At 33.7% G+C, this 15,312-nt stretch overlaps 1 protein-coding gene across 13 annotated transcripts in view; it reads left to right on the plus strand.

Annotated features, from left to right (window-relative positions):
• The window catches only part of Pcm1 (pericentriolar material 1), a 93,347-nt gene that overhangs the window by 39,060 nt on the left and 38,975 nt on the right, over positions 1-15,312 (plus strand). For all 13 annotated transcript variants that reach the window (XM_046425944.2, XM_058573122.1, XM_046425943.2 and 10 more), the window contains 9 exons: positions 3,926-4,077; positions 4,225-4,354; positions 5,799-5,939; positions 6,817-7,007; positions 8,643-8,843; positions 10,331-10,553; positions 10,658-10,803; positions 11,277-11,467; positions 14,971-15,142. In XM_046425944.2, the coding sequence (XP_046281900.1) occupies positions 3,926-4,077; positions 4,225-4,354; positions 5,799-5,939; positions 6,817-7,007; positions 8,643-8,843; positions 10,331-10,553; positions 10,658-10,803; positions 11,277-11,467; positions 14,971-15,142 (1,547 nt within the window). The remainder of the gene's footprint in view (positions 1-3,925; positions 4,078-4,224; positions 4,355-5,798; positions 5,940-6,816; positions 7,008-8,642; positions 8,844-10,330; positions 10,554-10,657; positions 10,804-11,276; positions 11,468-14,970; positions 15,143-15,312) is intronic.

The following is a 15,312-nucleotide window of genomic DNA, read 5'->3' on the forward strand; positions in this document are numbered from 1 at the left end:
GGTAAAGAAGAAAAATCCCTTTATCCTAGTAAAGCCAACTAAAGTTGGATTTTTATTTTTCCCCCAGTCATGGCTGGTGGTTGAACCCAGGAATTTTCTGTTAGGAAAGTGCTCTACCACTGAGCTACATGCCCAGCCTATTTTGTTTTGTTGGCTTTTTTAGTTTTTGAGACACGGTTTTGCCTAAGCTATCTTCAAACCACTGACCCCCCAATCTCGGCCTCCTGAGCAGGTGGGATTACAGGTGTGCACCACCATGCCAACAACAAAGTTGGAACTACTAATCATAGATTGTAAAAGGTAGTCTATATATACACGAATGTCTAATTGTGTAAGTAATAATACTTCTTTATTAACTAATATGGTCCAAAGACTTATTTGCCTTTTGTAGTTTACTAGAATGGATATAATCTATCTAGAGTGACCAAAATGATTTGACTTTTAAAATCATTCCTGTTTATCTTTTCCATCTTTTATGTATTGTTAAACTTTTTCTAGTAATGTAATCACTATAGAAATATTTTAGAGACTCTAAAGTAGTGTTATGATTTTTGGCCAAAAAACTTGTTTGTGATATCTATAACTTAGGGTAATATCAGCAGTTTTCACATCTCTGGTAAAAAACTGAATGATTTATTTTCATTGAGTTTTAGCTTGAAAGTTATGGAGGATACAGCATTAACATTAACCACATTAATAAAGGTATAGAAAAATGGTTTTCATCATGAGTGAAAAACTCATGTTTTATTCTTTTGAAATGCTTCTTTCTTTGAATTTTCAAGTAAAAAATGGGTATGCTGTCATCATTAAAAGAAAATATACATTATTAGTAAACTCCCTCTTGACTTTCATTCACAACTTCTTTACACAGATTTACAAATTATATATTATTAGATCTTTTCTCTGCATTTGTATACTTTGGTATGCATCATTCAAAAAAATGCACATCATTTTCTTTTGTTTATTTGTTACAAATCATATAATACACTTAAGTATTATTTTATAGCTTGCTTTTTCTCCTACTTTACAATGTCTTAGAAAACCTCTCTTCAGCATTTACTGTTCTATATAATTATATAAATAACTATGAAGTAAAAATAATTATATAGGCAATCAAGTATACCTAACACAGAGTACTTATAATACTTTTTAAATGTAGCGTAGTTTTCTGTAGTATCAGTGGAACTTAACTTTAGTTAATCTAGCTAGCATCCTGCCAACGCATACTTTTCTAATTTTTCACTATTTAGAAATGCCAGTGAGCTTTCTCTTTTTTTCTTTTTCTTTTCTCTCTCTCTCTCTCTGTAGTAGCGATTGAGCTCAGGCCCTCAATGCCTAGTTGGCAAATCACTCTACCATTGTGTCATATCCCCAGCATTTTTTATTTTGAGACACTGTCTTGGTAAGTTGCCCAGGCTGACCTTGAACTTGCAATTTCCTCCTGCCTCAGCCACTGGAATAGCTGGGATTAAAAGAGATATGTGCCACTGCTCCTAGCTTTAACATTTTTTATAAGTCTCTTTGTGTTTATGTTTTTCTAAAGTAGATATGAAAAATTTGAATTACTGTGGCCTCATTTATGTACATTTTAACTTTAATGGATACTGTTTAATTGCTTTCCAGAGTAGTGATGTTTGATTGAGTCCTTTTCCCCATACCTTTGATGACATTTTATTATCTTTATATGCTGTGGCTTATTTAAGCATTAGTAGCATTGGCTTGGCCTTTTTTTGATTTTCCCTATTATAAGAAGAGCTGTGGAGGAAAAGAGGGTGCAGGAACACATGTAAACATGTATGCAAACATATGGAGGTATACATTCATACGTATATTTATTTTTGCTTGTATAATCAAATTGATAATATCAATTGCCTATGGAGAATGGAATCAATTGGAAGACAATGCTGTAAATGAGACTTTTCTAAATGTCTTACTTTTTGAAGTTCATTATATGACTATATTGCCATTTGAAAAAAAAACTTCTAAAATAAATACTAATAATGGGTTATGCTATTTCAGATATTGCATTTGCTAATTTTACATTTTTTTCTAAGATTGTTTTCTTTAAAAGTATGGAAATAGTAGATAAGAACTGAGGAATAACTTGGTGGCTTATATGGCTTAATTTCAGGCTTATATTGAATGGAATTCTTTTCTAAGACTTGAAATACATATATGAGAAATAAGAAAACTGCAGACCAGAAGGATTAAATGCCCCTTCCTGAAAGAGAGCTCTTACAGGAGTTATCTAAAACTTCCAACATTTTATATCTAATGTTAATAGTTTTTAGTCTTTTTTCATGTTGAATGTAGTACTCTTTTTCTTATACCTGTATTTATATCCTGGTTCTCAGGGACACAGGAGAAGGTTTAAACATACATAGTTATTATGTTTATATAAACTGTTAGTCTTTCTGATTTAAAATCCTGGACAACTTAGAGTAAGGCCTTAATGAAGCCTAATGTATCAGTAAGCCTCCAGAAATTGTTATCTTTTGTTTTCCAGTCTATGATGCATTGTATATTAAAATGTGTGTTAATTTTTCAGCTTTATTTTAATGCTGTAGTTCATATCATTTCAGTTGTTTAGGCACCCTCATACTACCATCTGAAATTTCAGGAAGCTCTGTTTTGCATTATTTCTCATGCTTTAGTTTGTCTACTTTTTATTCTGTAAAAATACTTTGTGATCCAGCTTCTCCTTTTCTGAAGTTACAGTACAGTTTCTTTCCATCTTCCTATCAATATCACTAATAGGTTATGTTAGTGTTTAGATTGATGCAAAGTTGCTGAGGGGTATCAAAGATTAGCTTTCTGCAGAACATGAAGAGGAGAAAAAAATTACCAGTGGAGCTGGGCACTCTTGATAATAGATAAATTTTTATAGTAACAATTTCAAACAATCAAAATTCATTGTCACTGACCCTCTTTAAAAATTACCCCATTTTCTCTCTTTCCTCTTTAGTAAATACAAATATAGTGAGAATATCCTATCTCAAACATCATAATTACTGGAAAAAAACATAAAGTTCATATCTTCCTAGTAATAGTTGCTCAAGATGAGAAAAGACAAGTTGTTGGCGCACACCTGTAATCCCAGCAGCTCAAGAGGCTGAGGCCGGAGGATTGCAAGTTAAAAGCCAGCCTCAGCAACTTAGTGAGGTCCTAAGCAACTCAATGAGACCTTGTCTCTAAATAAAAAAAAAAATATTTAAAAAGGCCTGAGAATGTGGCTCAGTGCTTAAGTGCCCCTGGGTTAAATCCCTGGTACCAAAAAAAAAAAAAAAAAATAGAATTTTGGTTATTACTAGGTTGTCTTACTCTTGTGTTACTATATAGATATACCTGAGGCTGGGTAACTTTATAGAAATAAATAGATTTATTTCGCTCATAGTTCTGAAGGTTTAAGAGCCCATATCTGATGGTTGCCTTTTGGCTGACAGAATCTGTAGGCAATTCATAGTGTTACATAGCAAGTGACAGGGAACACATATGTGTGTCTTTTGGTCTTTCCACCTTTCCTATAAACCCACCAATATTTAGTTATTGGGATTTTACCTGGCAACTCTATCTAATTCTAATCACTTCTCAACACTAAAGTGAGATTAGTATTCACTCTCACATACTTTATAGTGGGGATTAAATTTCAGTACTTGAACCCTTGGGGGAGACACTTAAACCGTAGCAACTGAGTAGTTGGTAACCCATATTTTGAATGTGTTCATTTAGTCTTAGAATTCATTCCTCACCATTGGTTGAGAATGAACTTCAGTTTTCTATAAAAATTATTGTGTTTTCTCTATTGCATTAATTTGTGTTATGTAAAATTTTATGATCTAGTGCATTTGGTAAGGTGTGAATCTAATAATGTCTCTAGATATCAAGAGATATCTAAGATATGTTTTAATATAATTGTGCTATTTAGGATGATGATGCAGCTCAAGGGGTTACTTCTGCCAATACATCAAATTTGGATGACTTCTACCCAGCAGAAGAAGACACTAAACAAAATTCAAATAATACTAGAGGAAATGCTAACAAAACACAGAAAGATACTGGTGGAAACGAAAAGGCAAGGTATGCAAAGCTTTTGGCTTTTACTTAGTAAAAATCTAGTGCTTGTTAACAGAGAAAGTTCTTGGCTAGGTATTTTGTTTTATTTTGCTTAATGTTGTCATCAACTTTTATTGGGAGTCTACAAATAAAATGTCAATTTAATTATAGAGAGAAATTTTATGAGGCTAAACTACAGCAACAACAGCGAGAGCTAAAACAATTGCAGGAAGAAAGAAAGAAACTGATTGAGATTCAAGAGAAAATTCAAGCTTTGCAAAAGGCATGTCCTGACCTGCAGGTAATTAAGAATTATTTCTTTCAGTTTGCTTAGGCAAAGAGGTGTTCAAAACCTAAAGTTTAGGGATGGAATGTAGCTCAGTGGTGGAATGCTTGCCTACCAAGCGCTAGGCCCTATGCTCAATCCCCAGTATTGGAAAAACAAAACCGAACAAAACAACAACCAAAAAAAACTAATGTCAGTTGATAATGTTCTTTGCCTTTTTCTAGTACTGATGTATCAGATTTATATCTACTAATTTGGGAATTAATGAAATTGATGAAATAATGGGCTGGGGATATACTATGAAATCATGGGAATTAATCATTTTTATTCTTACTGGGCTGATAAGCCATTGATTCAGAACATGACTGACTACTTCTAAGTGTTTATTATATTAAAATATTCTGGTTTGAACTTTGCAGTTATAAACCAGTATTTTCATATTTTATTGGCCTAGGATTACATAATAAAGGTTTTAAATCATTATAAGTTTTCTTTTCCAGTACCAGGGATTGAACTTAGGAGCACTTAACCACTGACCCACATCTTCAGTCCTTTTTTATATTTTATTTTGAAATAGGGTCTCACTAAGTTGCTTAGGGCCTTGTTAAGTTGCTGAGAGGCTAGGTTTGAACTTGTAATTCTCCTGCCTCAGCCTCTTCAGCTGCTGGGATTTTATAGGCATGTGCCACTGCATCTGTCCTTATTATAAGTTTTCTGTGAAAATAAAATATATATGCTTTTGTTTATTAAATAGTACTGTATAGTATGGGTCTTTCAGTTTGAACAGAAAATAAGCTATATTTGGTCATGTCAGATAATCAGGTATAGGATTGATATGAGAATGGTATAATAATTCTTTTCTGAGATTTTCATAAAATTTATTGGTTAGCTTTATTTTTAGCTATATATATATATATATATATATATATATACATATATATAACGTTAATTTTTTAGTTGTAGGTTGACACAATAACTTTATTTTATTTTTTATGTGGTGCTGAGGATCGAACCAAGTTCCTCCACACATGCTAGGCAAGTGCTCTACCTTAGAGCTACAACCCCAGCCCCTATATTTTGTTTTTGAAGAAAGGGAAACATACCAAAGCATATATGTTTCTGATAAAATCATTTATTTTCAAAACTCTTACCTTTTCTACATTATCTAATCCTTTTGTTCTTTATCCCCAATCTAAATAATATCCAGAGGAATATGTGACAGTGTTAGGTTAGGAATACAGAATTTTGATTTCTATTGCTTTTGTTGTTCCTGAGTATTACTTTTCAACGTTAGCCTATGTTTTTATATGTTATTTTCAGATGATGATGGCATTTGGGGTCTAGTAATAACAGATTAAACATGTCACTAAAGATCCAGAGAAGAAGTATACTAACTACTTTTATGAAAATAATATTATTACTTTAATACCTCATAATAGTTTTGCCAATTCTTTTTTAGCTGTCAGCCACTACTGTGGGTAATTGTCCCACAAAAAAATACATACCAGCTGTTACTTCAACCCCAACCACTAATGAAAATGAGACCAATACAAGCAAATCTGTTTTTGAACCTGAAGATTCTTCAGTAGTAGATAATGAGGTATGGTAAACTCATTATATTTCCTGAGTTGGTCTTAAGACACATCATAAGATGGAGAACAGTATCTGTGAAACATAGGGTGTTTTGTTTTACCAGTTGTTGGATTGAATGTAAGGCTTTACACATGCTGGCAGTATTCTACTTGAAACATGTTTTGTGTTTTGTGTCTTCTACTTGGAATAAACCTCTTTTATTTTTTTATTTATTTTTTTTAATCAATGGACTTTTATCTATCTATTTATTTATTTATTTTTAGTTGTAGTTGAATACAGTACCTTTATTTTATTTATTTTTATGTGGTGCTGAGGATCGAACCTAGGGCCTTGCATGTGCTAGGTGAGCATTCTACTACTGAGCCACAACCCCAGCCCCTCTTTATTTTATTATATGCGGTGTTGAGAATTGAACCCAGTGCCTCACACATGCTAGGCAAGCTGAGATACAACCCCAGCCGTGGAGTAAAACATTTTTTTTTTACAAAAAATAATTATGCTGGCATTGTTTCAAAATAATCATGCTCTTTATTAGCAAATACTTAGCAGAATTACATATAAGAGTTTAGTTACAGCAGACACTAATTGTTTCAATTGGAAAGACTAATCACTTAGCACTACATATATATATATATATATAATTTGTAGATAATATTGTGTCTTTTCTCAAATAGTTCCTGAAGTTTGAGTGCTGCTTATTTTCATTAACAATTAAAGATTACCTAATATTTTCTTAATCATCACTGAAATATTATTTTAACCTTCAAAGAAATCTTATCATCAAAAGGATAGAGTGAAAATAGAAAGTTCTGTAGTACCAACAATATTCTTTGAGGCTACAGCAAATCCAAATATTTACTTGACTCTGATTTTTAAAATAATAGTTGTGGTCAGACATGCGAAGACATGAAATATTAAGGGAAGAGCTTCGACAGAGAAGAAAGCAGCTTGAAGCTCTAATGGCTGAACATCAGAGGAGACAAGGTCTAGCTGAAACTACGTCTCCATTGGCCGTGTCATTGAGAAGTGATGGATCTGAGAACCTGTGTACTCCTCAACAAAGTAGAACAGAAAAGTAAGAGAGTAGTTTAAATCACTTTTTAAATAATGTCAAACTTTAGGCAAAGCAGTTTGTTTTTCCCCCTTGATACGACAGCATAAATCTGCTGTTTCATTGAGGCTAGTGTTTTAGGTATCACCTTTGTGACTCAATTTGACTGAATCCAGCCATTTGCCTTTTTAAAATCAGCTTTCTCAAATTATTATGGCATGTGATAAATGGTGATAACAGATTTTCTAATGTCTATAAATCTTATTTTCTTAAAGTTTTAAGCCTATAAAAAGAAAATGCTTGATGTCTTGTTTTTCTAACAGACCAGGGGAAAAAATCAGTTTTTTACTTAAATTGAACATCTTCTATTTGTAAGAATCTTGAGGATCTTAAAACATTTTATTATACAAAACATTTTAGATTTTAGGATTTAAGTTCACCATTTCCATATTTAGAATATTTCACAAAGAGTTGGTTATCTATAAGACCAGTTAGTTGCTATATAGTAATATTTATATCTTAATTTTAGAAATCCAGATTTTTTGCAACTTTACATTTTCCTATCCTTAGAAAACATTTCTACCACATTGTACTGTCTTTCTCTTAGAACTTATCCTATTTTTGGAGTTTTATTCTGTGTTTTATTGATCAAACTGTATTATCAGTATTCTTTTCTGGTAATTACACATTTGTTCTTTTACAGCTTTCTTCAGATAGTTTTTATGAGCAGAACCATTGGTCTAGAGTTGTATATTGTTTTTTTGTTGTTGTTGTTGTTGTTATGATGCTGGGTATTAAATCCAAGGCCCTATGCCTGCAGAGCACAAGCTTTACCACTGTGCTACATTCCTGGACTAAAGTTGTACATCCTAAAACAGCAGCCCATAGATATTGGTGGCTCTTTAAATTAAAATGAAATGAAAATTTTTATTTCCTATCAACCACATTTTAAGTGCCAGTAGCTATGTGTACCTAGCATCCGCTGTGTAGTGCAGCACAGGTATCAATCATTATCACTATTGCAAAAAGTTGTTTTGATTGTTTATTTGTTTTTGTGGTTCTGGGATTAAACCCAGGGCCTTGTGCATGGGAGGCAAGCATTCTACCAACTGAGCTGTATCCCCAGCACACAGAAAATTCTTTTGGATAGCACTTAAGTAGAGAATTGTCAGTCAAGGAAAAGTTGAGGGAGGTTTAGTTAAGGAAAAAAGTCCTAAGGGCCAGGTGCAGTGGCGCATGCCAGTAATCCCATATACTCTGGAGGCTGAAGCAGGAGAATTGCAAGTGCTAGGGCTGGTTTTAGCAATTTAGCAAGATCTTTTCTCAAAAAATAAAAAAGGTAAAAATAAATAAATAAATAAATAAATAAAAAAGGTTAGGATTATAGCTCAGTGGTAGAGTGCCTCGGGGTTTAATCCCCAGTACTGCAAAAAAAAAAGTTCCTGGGGAGGTAATTACTATTTCAATTCAATTAAAGAATTGTTTGATGGAAGGCAAACTAATCTGTATAGCAATAATTAGGAGAGTACGATTTATCTTATAGAGTTATGATTAAATGTGTGTGTTAATATATATATATATGTTTGATATTAGGTCTGGTGCATAAAGTATTTAGCTTACTTTCAGAATGGAAACTGTTTTATGTCTCTTAATCACTAGAACAATGGCAACTTGGGGAGGTTCTACTCAGTGTGCCTTAGATGAAGAAGGAGATGAAGATGGTTACCTTTCTGAAGGAATTGTTCGGACAGATGAAGAAGAGGAAGAAGAGCAAGATGCCAGTTCTAATGATAATTTTTCTATGTATCCTCCTAATAGTGTGAATCACAATTCCTATAATGCAAAGGAATCTAAAAATAGGTTTGTTTGTTTGTTTTAGTTTTTTGCTTGATTTTAAGTATCTCGGGTTTTTGACACCACGGAATTATACAATTCTCCAAACTAGCTCAGTATCTTAAAATTCATTTGTAGCACATTTATAGCACTCTATACAAGAGTTAGTATAGACCTCATAAGTAAAGCAGTTCATTTCCACAAGAGTATCCTCATTTCAGATGTAAATGCTTAGTCCCTAGGATAATTGTACTTCTGTCTAACATGGCTACAAATTTGAGAGTTCCCACAACCCTTCTTTCAGTTGATAATTTGTAAGAGCAACTCACAGAACGCAGGAAAACACTTACTTATATTTACCAATTATAAGTACGATTCAAGTACCATCAAGTGAAAGAAATACATAAAGCAGTGTATGGGGTGAGGAGGTGTGCAGATCTTCTGTGTCCTCTTGCTATACCACTTTCCTACACCTTGATGTGCTCACCAACCTAGAAGCTTTCTGAACTACATTGTTTAGGGGTTTTATGGGCATTTCATTGCATAGGTGTGATCAATAAAACCATTGTTGATTAAATGCAAGCTCTGGCCTCTTTGTCTCCTCTGGAGTTCAGGGGATGAGTCTGAAAATTATAACCCTCTAAATGGACTGGTTGGTTTTTCTAGTGACCACTCCCTTCTCCATCATGAAGATATATAGGGCCTTCCAATAGTTACTTCATTAGTATAAACTCAGGTATGGTTACAATGGGCTTATTATGAATAACAAAAGACATTCTACCACTCAGGAGATGTCAAGGGTTTTTAGAGTGTTATGCTAAAAACCAGGGACAGAGACTGCTTTTATTAATATATCACAGGTGTTGCTGGTCCCAGCGAGACTGTGTCAAGATTCATACATAAGTTTTCATTTTTGCTACTGTTTTGGGGAATTAAGCAAAAATGAAAAATGATGGATAGTGAAAAGATGTGTCAACAAAGATATTAATTGCATTGTGGACCTGGGGGCACACTGTCTATAGTTTTTAACTATTCAGGAGGCTAAGGAGAGGATCACTTGAGCCTAGTTCAGGACCAACCTGGGCTCAAGACTCCATCTCAAAGAAATTTTTTTAAAATATTAACTGCATTTTGATTTATAACAGTGAAAACAATTTTTTCATGAATAAAAGATGGTTAGATAGAATAGTTCCACTTAATGGAATGTGTGTGGTTAAACTTAAAGCATGAGGAATGGAAGATTGTAGTATAGTCAGTGTTTTCATTTGACAGAAGAATACAGAAATAAATGGGCTCTTCTGTGTAAAGACATGAAGGAAAAAGACAGGGAAGCAGTTTTTAAAAATGGTTTAAAACTAGAAAATTGCAGGTTTTCCCCTCTATTTTTTATATTTTATAAGTCCTTTGAACTTCACGAGAATATTTGCTTAGAGACTAGGATATCAGGTTTATGGCTGTATTTTAAAAACCGAATTATTATATGTGATAACTTAAGGCTTTAAATTCTATGTTAGGTGGAAGAACAATCGCCCTTTTTCGGCAGATGGAAATTATCGCCCATTAGCCAAGACAAGACAACAACAGAATATCAGCATGCAACGGCAAGAAAACCTTCGGTGGGTATCAGAGCTCTCTTATGTAGAAGAGAAAGAACAATGGCAAGAACAAATTAACCAGCTTAAGAAACAACTTGACTTCAGTGTCAATATTTGTCAGACTTTGATGCAAGACCAGCAGGTAAAGTTTACTACAAAAATAAGTATCTTATTTGTATTATTTTCGAAGTAATACAAATTTTCCTCAACTCATCAGTAACTGTTACCAAATTTTTTTTTCAATAGACTCTGTCTTGTCTGCTGCAAACTCTTCTCACAGGTCCTTACAGTGTTATGCCAAGCAATGTTGCATCTCCTCAGGTACACCTCATAATGCACCAGTTGAACCAGTGCTACACACAGCTAACATGGCAACAGAATAATGTTCAGAGGTAATTGATTACTTAGAAATGTGGACAATTTTGAGTGCCAAAATTGTGTGAGAGTGTTATAGTTATCTGCTAGGAAGAAAGGGCATGAACCAAATATATATTAACACATTCTCAACCACCTGAGAAATGGATAAGCAGTGATTCCTCTATTGTTCCATATTGAAATTGTGGACTTTTGTTTGTAAAATTCTGAATTATTGAATTGTATACTTAACATTGGGTGAATTGTAGTGTGTAAGTTATGCCAGTAATGAAGCTATAAACAAAAAAAATTTACTTGTACTTGCTGTCTGACAGGAGACACTGCCTTCAGTTCTTGTTCCAAAGGCTAGCAGAGCAAGCATTTATTTGTTGTAGGACCAGAACAGTCCTGCATGCTGTTGAATTATTTCTTACATATAATCTTCCTGAATATACTTTATAGATGATAATATAGCTTGTTTTAAAATTACTGACTTCTTAAATTTTTGTAGGTTGAAACAAATGCTGAATGAACTTATGCGCCAACAAAATCAGCATCCAGAAAAATCTGGAAGCAAGGAAAGAGGAAGTAGTGCGTCACACCCTTCATCTCCCAGTTTATTTTGTCCTTTCAGCTTTCCAACACAACCTGTAAATCTATTTAATCTGCCTGGATTTACTAATTTTTCATCATTTGCACCAGGTAGGTGACTGAAACTGAAAGAAAAAAATTTTTTTGATATTATAATTTGTTGCATGGATTTTTTAAAATTCGTTCTAATTAATTATACATGACAGTAGAATGCATTTTGATACATCATACATAAATGAAGTATGACTTCTCATTCTTCTGGTTATACATGTTGTAGAATCACACCAGTTATGTACATAGGGTAATAATATCTGATTCGTTCTACTGTCTTTTCTACCCCCATAACTCCTCCCCTCCCTTCACTCCCCTCTTCCTAATACAAAGTACCTCTATTTTTTGTTAGCCCCCTCTTATTATGAATTAGCATCCACATATCAGAGAAAATATCCAGCCTTTGGTTTCTTGGGATTGGCTTGTTTTGCTTAGCATGATATTCTCCAGCTCCATCCATTCACCTGCAAATGCCATAAAGTCATTCTTCTTTAAGGCTGAGTAATATTCCATGGTGTATATATACCACATTTTATTTATCCATTTTGTTGAAGGGCATCTAGGTTGGTTGCATACTTGCTTGGTATTGTGGATTGAGCTGCTATAAACATTGATGTGGCTGTGTCTCTGTAATATGCTGATTTTCAGTCATTTGAGTACAAATCGAGGAGTGAGATAGCTGGGTCAAATGGTGGTTCCATTCCAGGTTTTCTGAGGAATCTCCATACTGCTTTCCAGAGTAGGTGCACCAATTTGCAGTCCCACCAGTGATGAATGAGTGTACCTTTTCTCCTACATCCTTGCCAACACTTATTATTGTTTGTATTCTTTTTTTTTTAATATATTTTTTAGTTGTATGTGAACACAATACCTGTATTTTATTTTTAATGTGGTGCTGAGGATCGAATCCAGTGCCTCACACATGCTAGGCAAGTGATCTACCACTGAGCCACAACTTCAACCCCTTGTTTATATTCTTGATAATTGCCATTCTGACTAGAGTGGGATGAAATCTTAGAGTAGTTTTGATTTGCATTTCTCTAATTGCTAGAGATGCTGAACATTTTTTCATATATTTGTTGTTTGATTGTATTTCTTCTTCTGCGAAGTGTCTCTTCAGTTCCTTAGCCCATTTATTGATTAGGTTATTTGGGGTTTTGGTATTGAGTTTTTTTGCATTCTTTATATACCCTGAAGGTTAATGCTCTATCTGAGGTGTGTGAGGTAAAGAGTTTCTCCCATTCTGTAGGCTTTCTCTTCATGATTCTTTCCTTTGCTGAGAAGAAGCTTTTTAGTTTGAATCTATCCTATTTATTGATTTTTGATTTTACTTCTTGCACTTTAGAACTCTTGTTAAGGAAATCAGTTTCTAAGCCAAAATGGTACAGAATTTGGGCCTGCTTTTTCTTCTGTTATGTATAGGGTCTGTGTTTTAATGCCTATGTCTTTGATCCACTTTGAGTTTTATGTAGAGTGAGAGATAGGGGTTTAATTTCATTTTGTTACATATGGATTTCCAGTTTTCCCAGCACCATTTGCTGAAGAGGCTATCTTTTCTCCAATTAATGTTTTTGGTGCCATGGTCCAGGATGCAATAACTGTGTTTATGTGGGTTTGTCTCTGTGTCTTCTATTCTGTACCATTGGTAGATGTGTATCTCTTAGTGCCAGTGTCATGCTGTTTTTATTACTATGGCTCTGTAATATAGTTTAAGGTCTGGTATTGTGATATTGCATAGATTTTTAACATTCTATTTTGAAATGGTAGGAAATGTTTGCAAGGCAAGTTAGAAACTTTTTTTCTACTTTGTTTCTTATAATGAAAACTTAATAATATAGTTGCTAACAAAACTAAGTAAATTACTAATGAATGATTGCTTCAGCTGTTTAGAAAGGGAGAAAATCTATTTAGTGGCTGTTCTATAGCAAGCACTATGTAAAGCATTAGGAGAGTAAAGATGATTAACATAGTATACTTCTATAGAAGCACCATATCTTGTTGGTAAGTGCATTTCTCTTAGGCTTTCATTCAGTTATTGCGAGTCAAAGGAGATAAATCCTTTCAGGAATTAAGAATCTATTGAGGAAGCTAAGAATGTTAACAAATGCTTCTAGTGCAGTGCCATGAGTGATGTAGCTATTGTGCGAATGCTTGGGCAAATTAGTTTTTGAATAAAATTTATTACCAGAGAGATTAGAAAGGAAAGGACTTTCTAATGAATGGAGCCACTTAGAGTAACAAAGCAATGAAATAACATATCATTTAGGAAATTTAGAGGTTGTTAAGTGTGACTAGTAGGTAGGACAGAAGCCTTTTGTAATTGGCAAAAACACTTCGACTACACTGTAGAGAAGAGGAGGCCATTGAAGGACTCTGAGCAGATGTGAGATTTATATTTTAGAAATATTATACTGGTGATAGTGTGGGAGGATTGAAAAGGAAGGAGGAGCTGGTAAATAAAAGACTTTAGCAGTAATATTAGGGAAAGAATGACAACCTGATCTAAGGCATTGCTAGTAGTGGTAAAGAAAAATGAAAAGACTTTAGAAATACAATGAATAAGTTAAGTGACTAGTTAAATGAAATGAATCATAAAGGAGAGTTGTTGTTTACAAGTGAATGTAGGAGGAGGAAAAAAGTTGGGAGAGCTTTGTGAACATATTTATGTTTATGTATCACAGTATATATTCTTAACAGGATTTTCAAGATGGTGGCATTAAAAAATTGAACAAGCTTTTTTAGTTCTATATTGTGAATATTGACAACAAACATTGAGTAGACTTTTAAGTGATGAATGAGAAGTTGCTCATTCTCTTTTCACTGTAATACTCTTTATACCTATGCCAACACCATGTACAATAATTGTTCGTTCTGTATAAACGGGTTCAGTTTTGTGAAGCCCTCCTCTCCAGGTTATTAAATAGCCCTATGCAGGGACCTGGAAGCACTGTTTGGTAAGTATGTAATGATATTTTGCTTGCCTAATTAGGGTGGGAAAAAATATAAACTTTAGATTCTTGCATACCTGAGATCTAACCATCTCTTCTTATTAGACGTTTGATCTCTAAGCCTTTTTTTCTCATGGCAAAATGAGTATAGTATCAATTTTATAGTGTTATTTTGGACAGTAAATGAAATAATATGTAAAGTGCCTATAGTTGGGTCTGGTATCCTGTAATAATTTGATAAATATCATTTACTAATATTTATAACTTTAGTCCTTTAAGGAGTAAGGATTATTAATCATCTTTGTATGCCAGTGGCTGCGTATAAATAGTGATTGAATAAATAAACATTAATTTATTAAATGAATAATTTTCTGTTTGAGTGGGTTTGAGCAGCACTTTAATTAAAAGCTGTCTTTAGGGCTGGGGATGTGGCTCAAGCAGTAGCGTGCTCGCCTGGCATGCGTGCGGCCTGGGTTCGATCCTCAGCACCACATACCATAAAGATGTTGTGTCTGCCGAAAACTAAAAAAAAAAAAAAAAAAAGCTGTCTTTAATTTCATTTAAAGCTAAAGACATTTCTTTATTGTTCTTTTACCCATTGCTTTTATTTATTAGGTATGAATTTCAGCCCTTTATTTCCTTCTAATTTTGGAGATTTGTCTCAGAATATTTCTACATCCACTGAACAGCAGCAACCTTTAGCCCAGAATTCTTCAGGGAAAACAGAATATATGGCTTTCCCAAAACCTTTTGAAAGCAGTTCCTCTATTGGAGCAGAAAAGCAGAGGTACTTGATTGTGAACATGACTTGTTATTTGCTGAAGCATTCACTTTTGTAATTATGTAGTTATGTGTAATTTGAAAACACAATGAAGGAGGATGTTTGTGATGGTTTGGTTTGATAGTATTGGAAATATGAAACTTTTACACCTTACTAGATATCTCTTAGGCATATTA

Source organism: Marmota monax, unplaced genomic scaffold, assembly GCF_021218885.2.
Source record: "Marmota monax isolate L192 unplaced genomic scaffold, Marmota_monax_Labrador192_F-V1.1 WCK01_AAM20220418_F8-fsc00197, whole genome shotgun sequence".
In the NCBI taxonomy this organism is placed as follows: Eukaryota; Metazoa; Chordata; class Mammalia; order Rodentia; family Sciuridae; genus Marmota; species Marmota monax.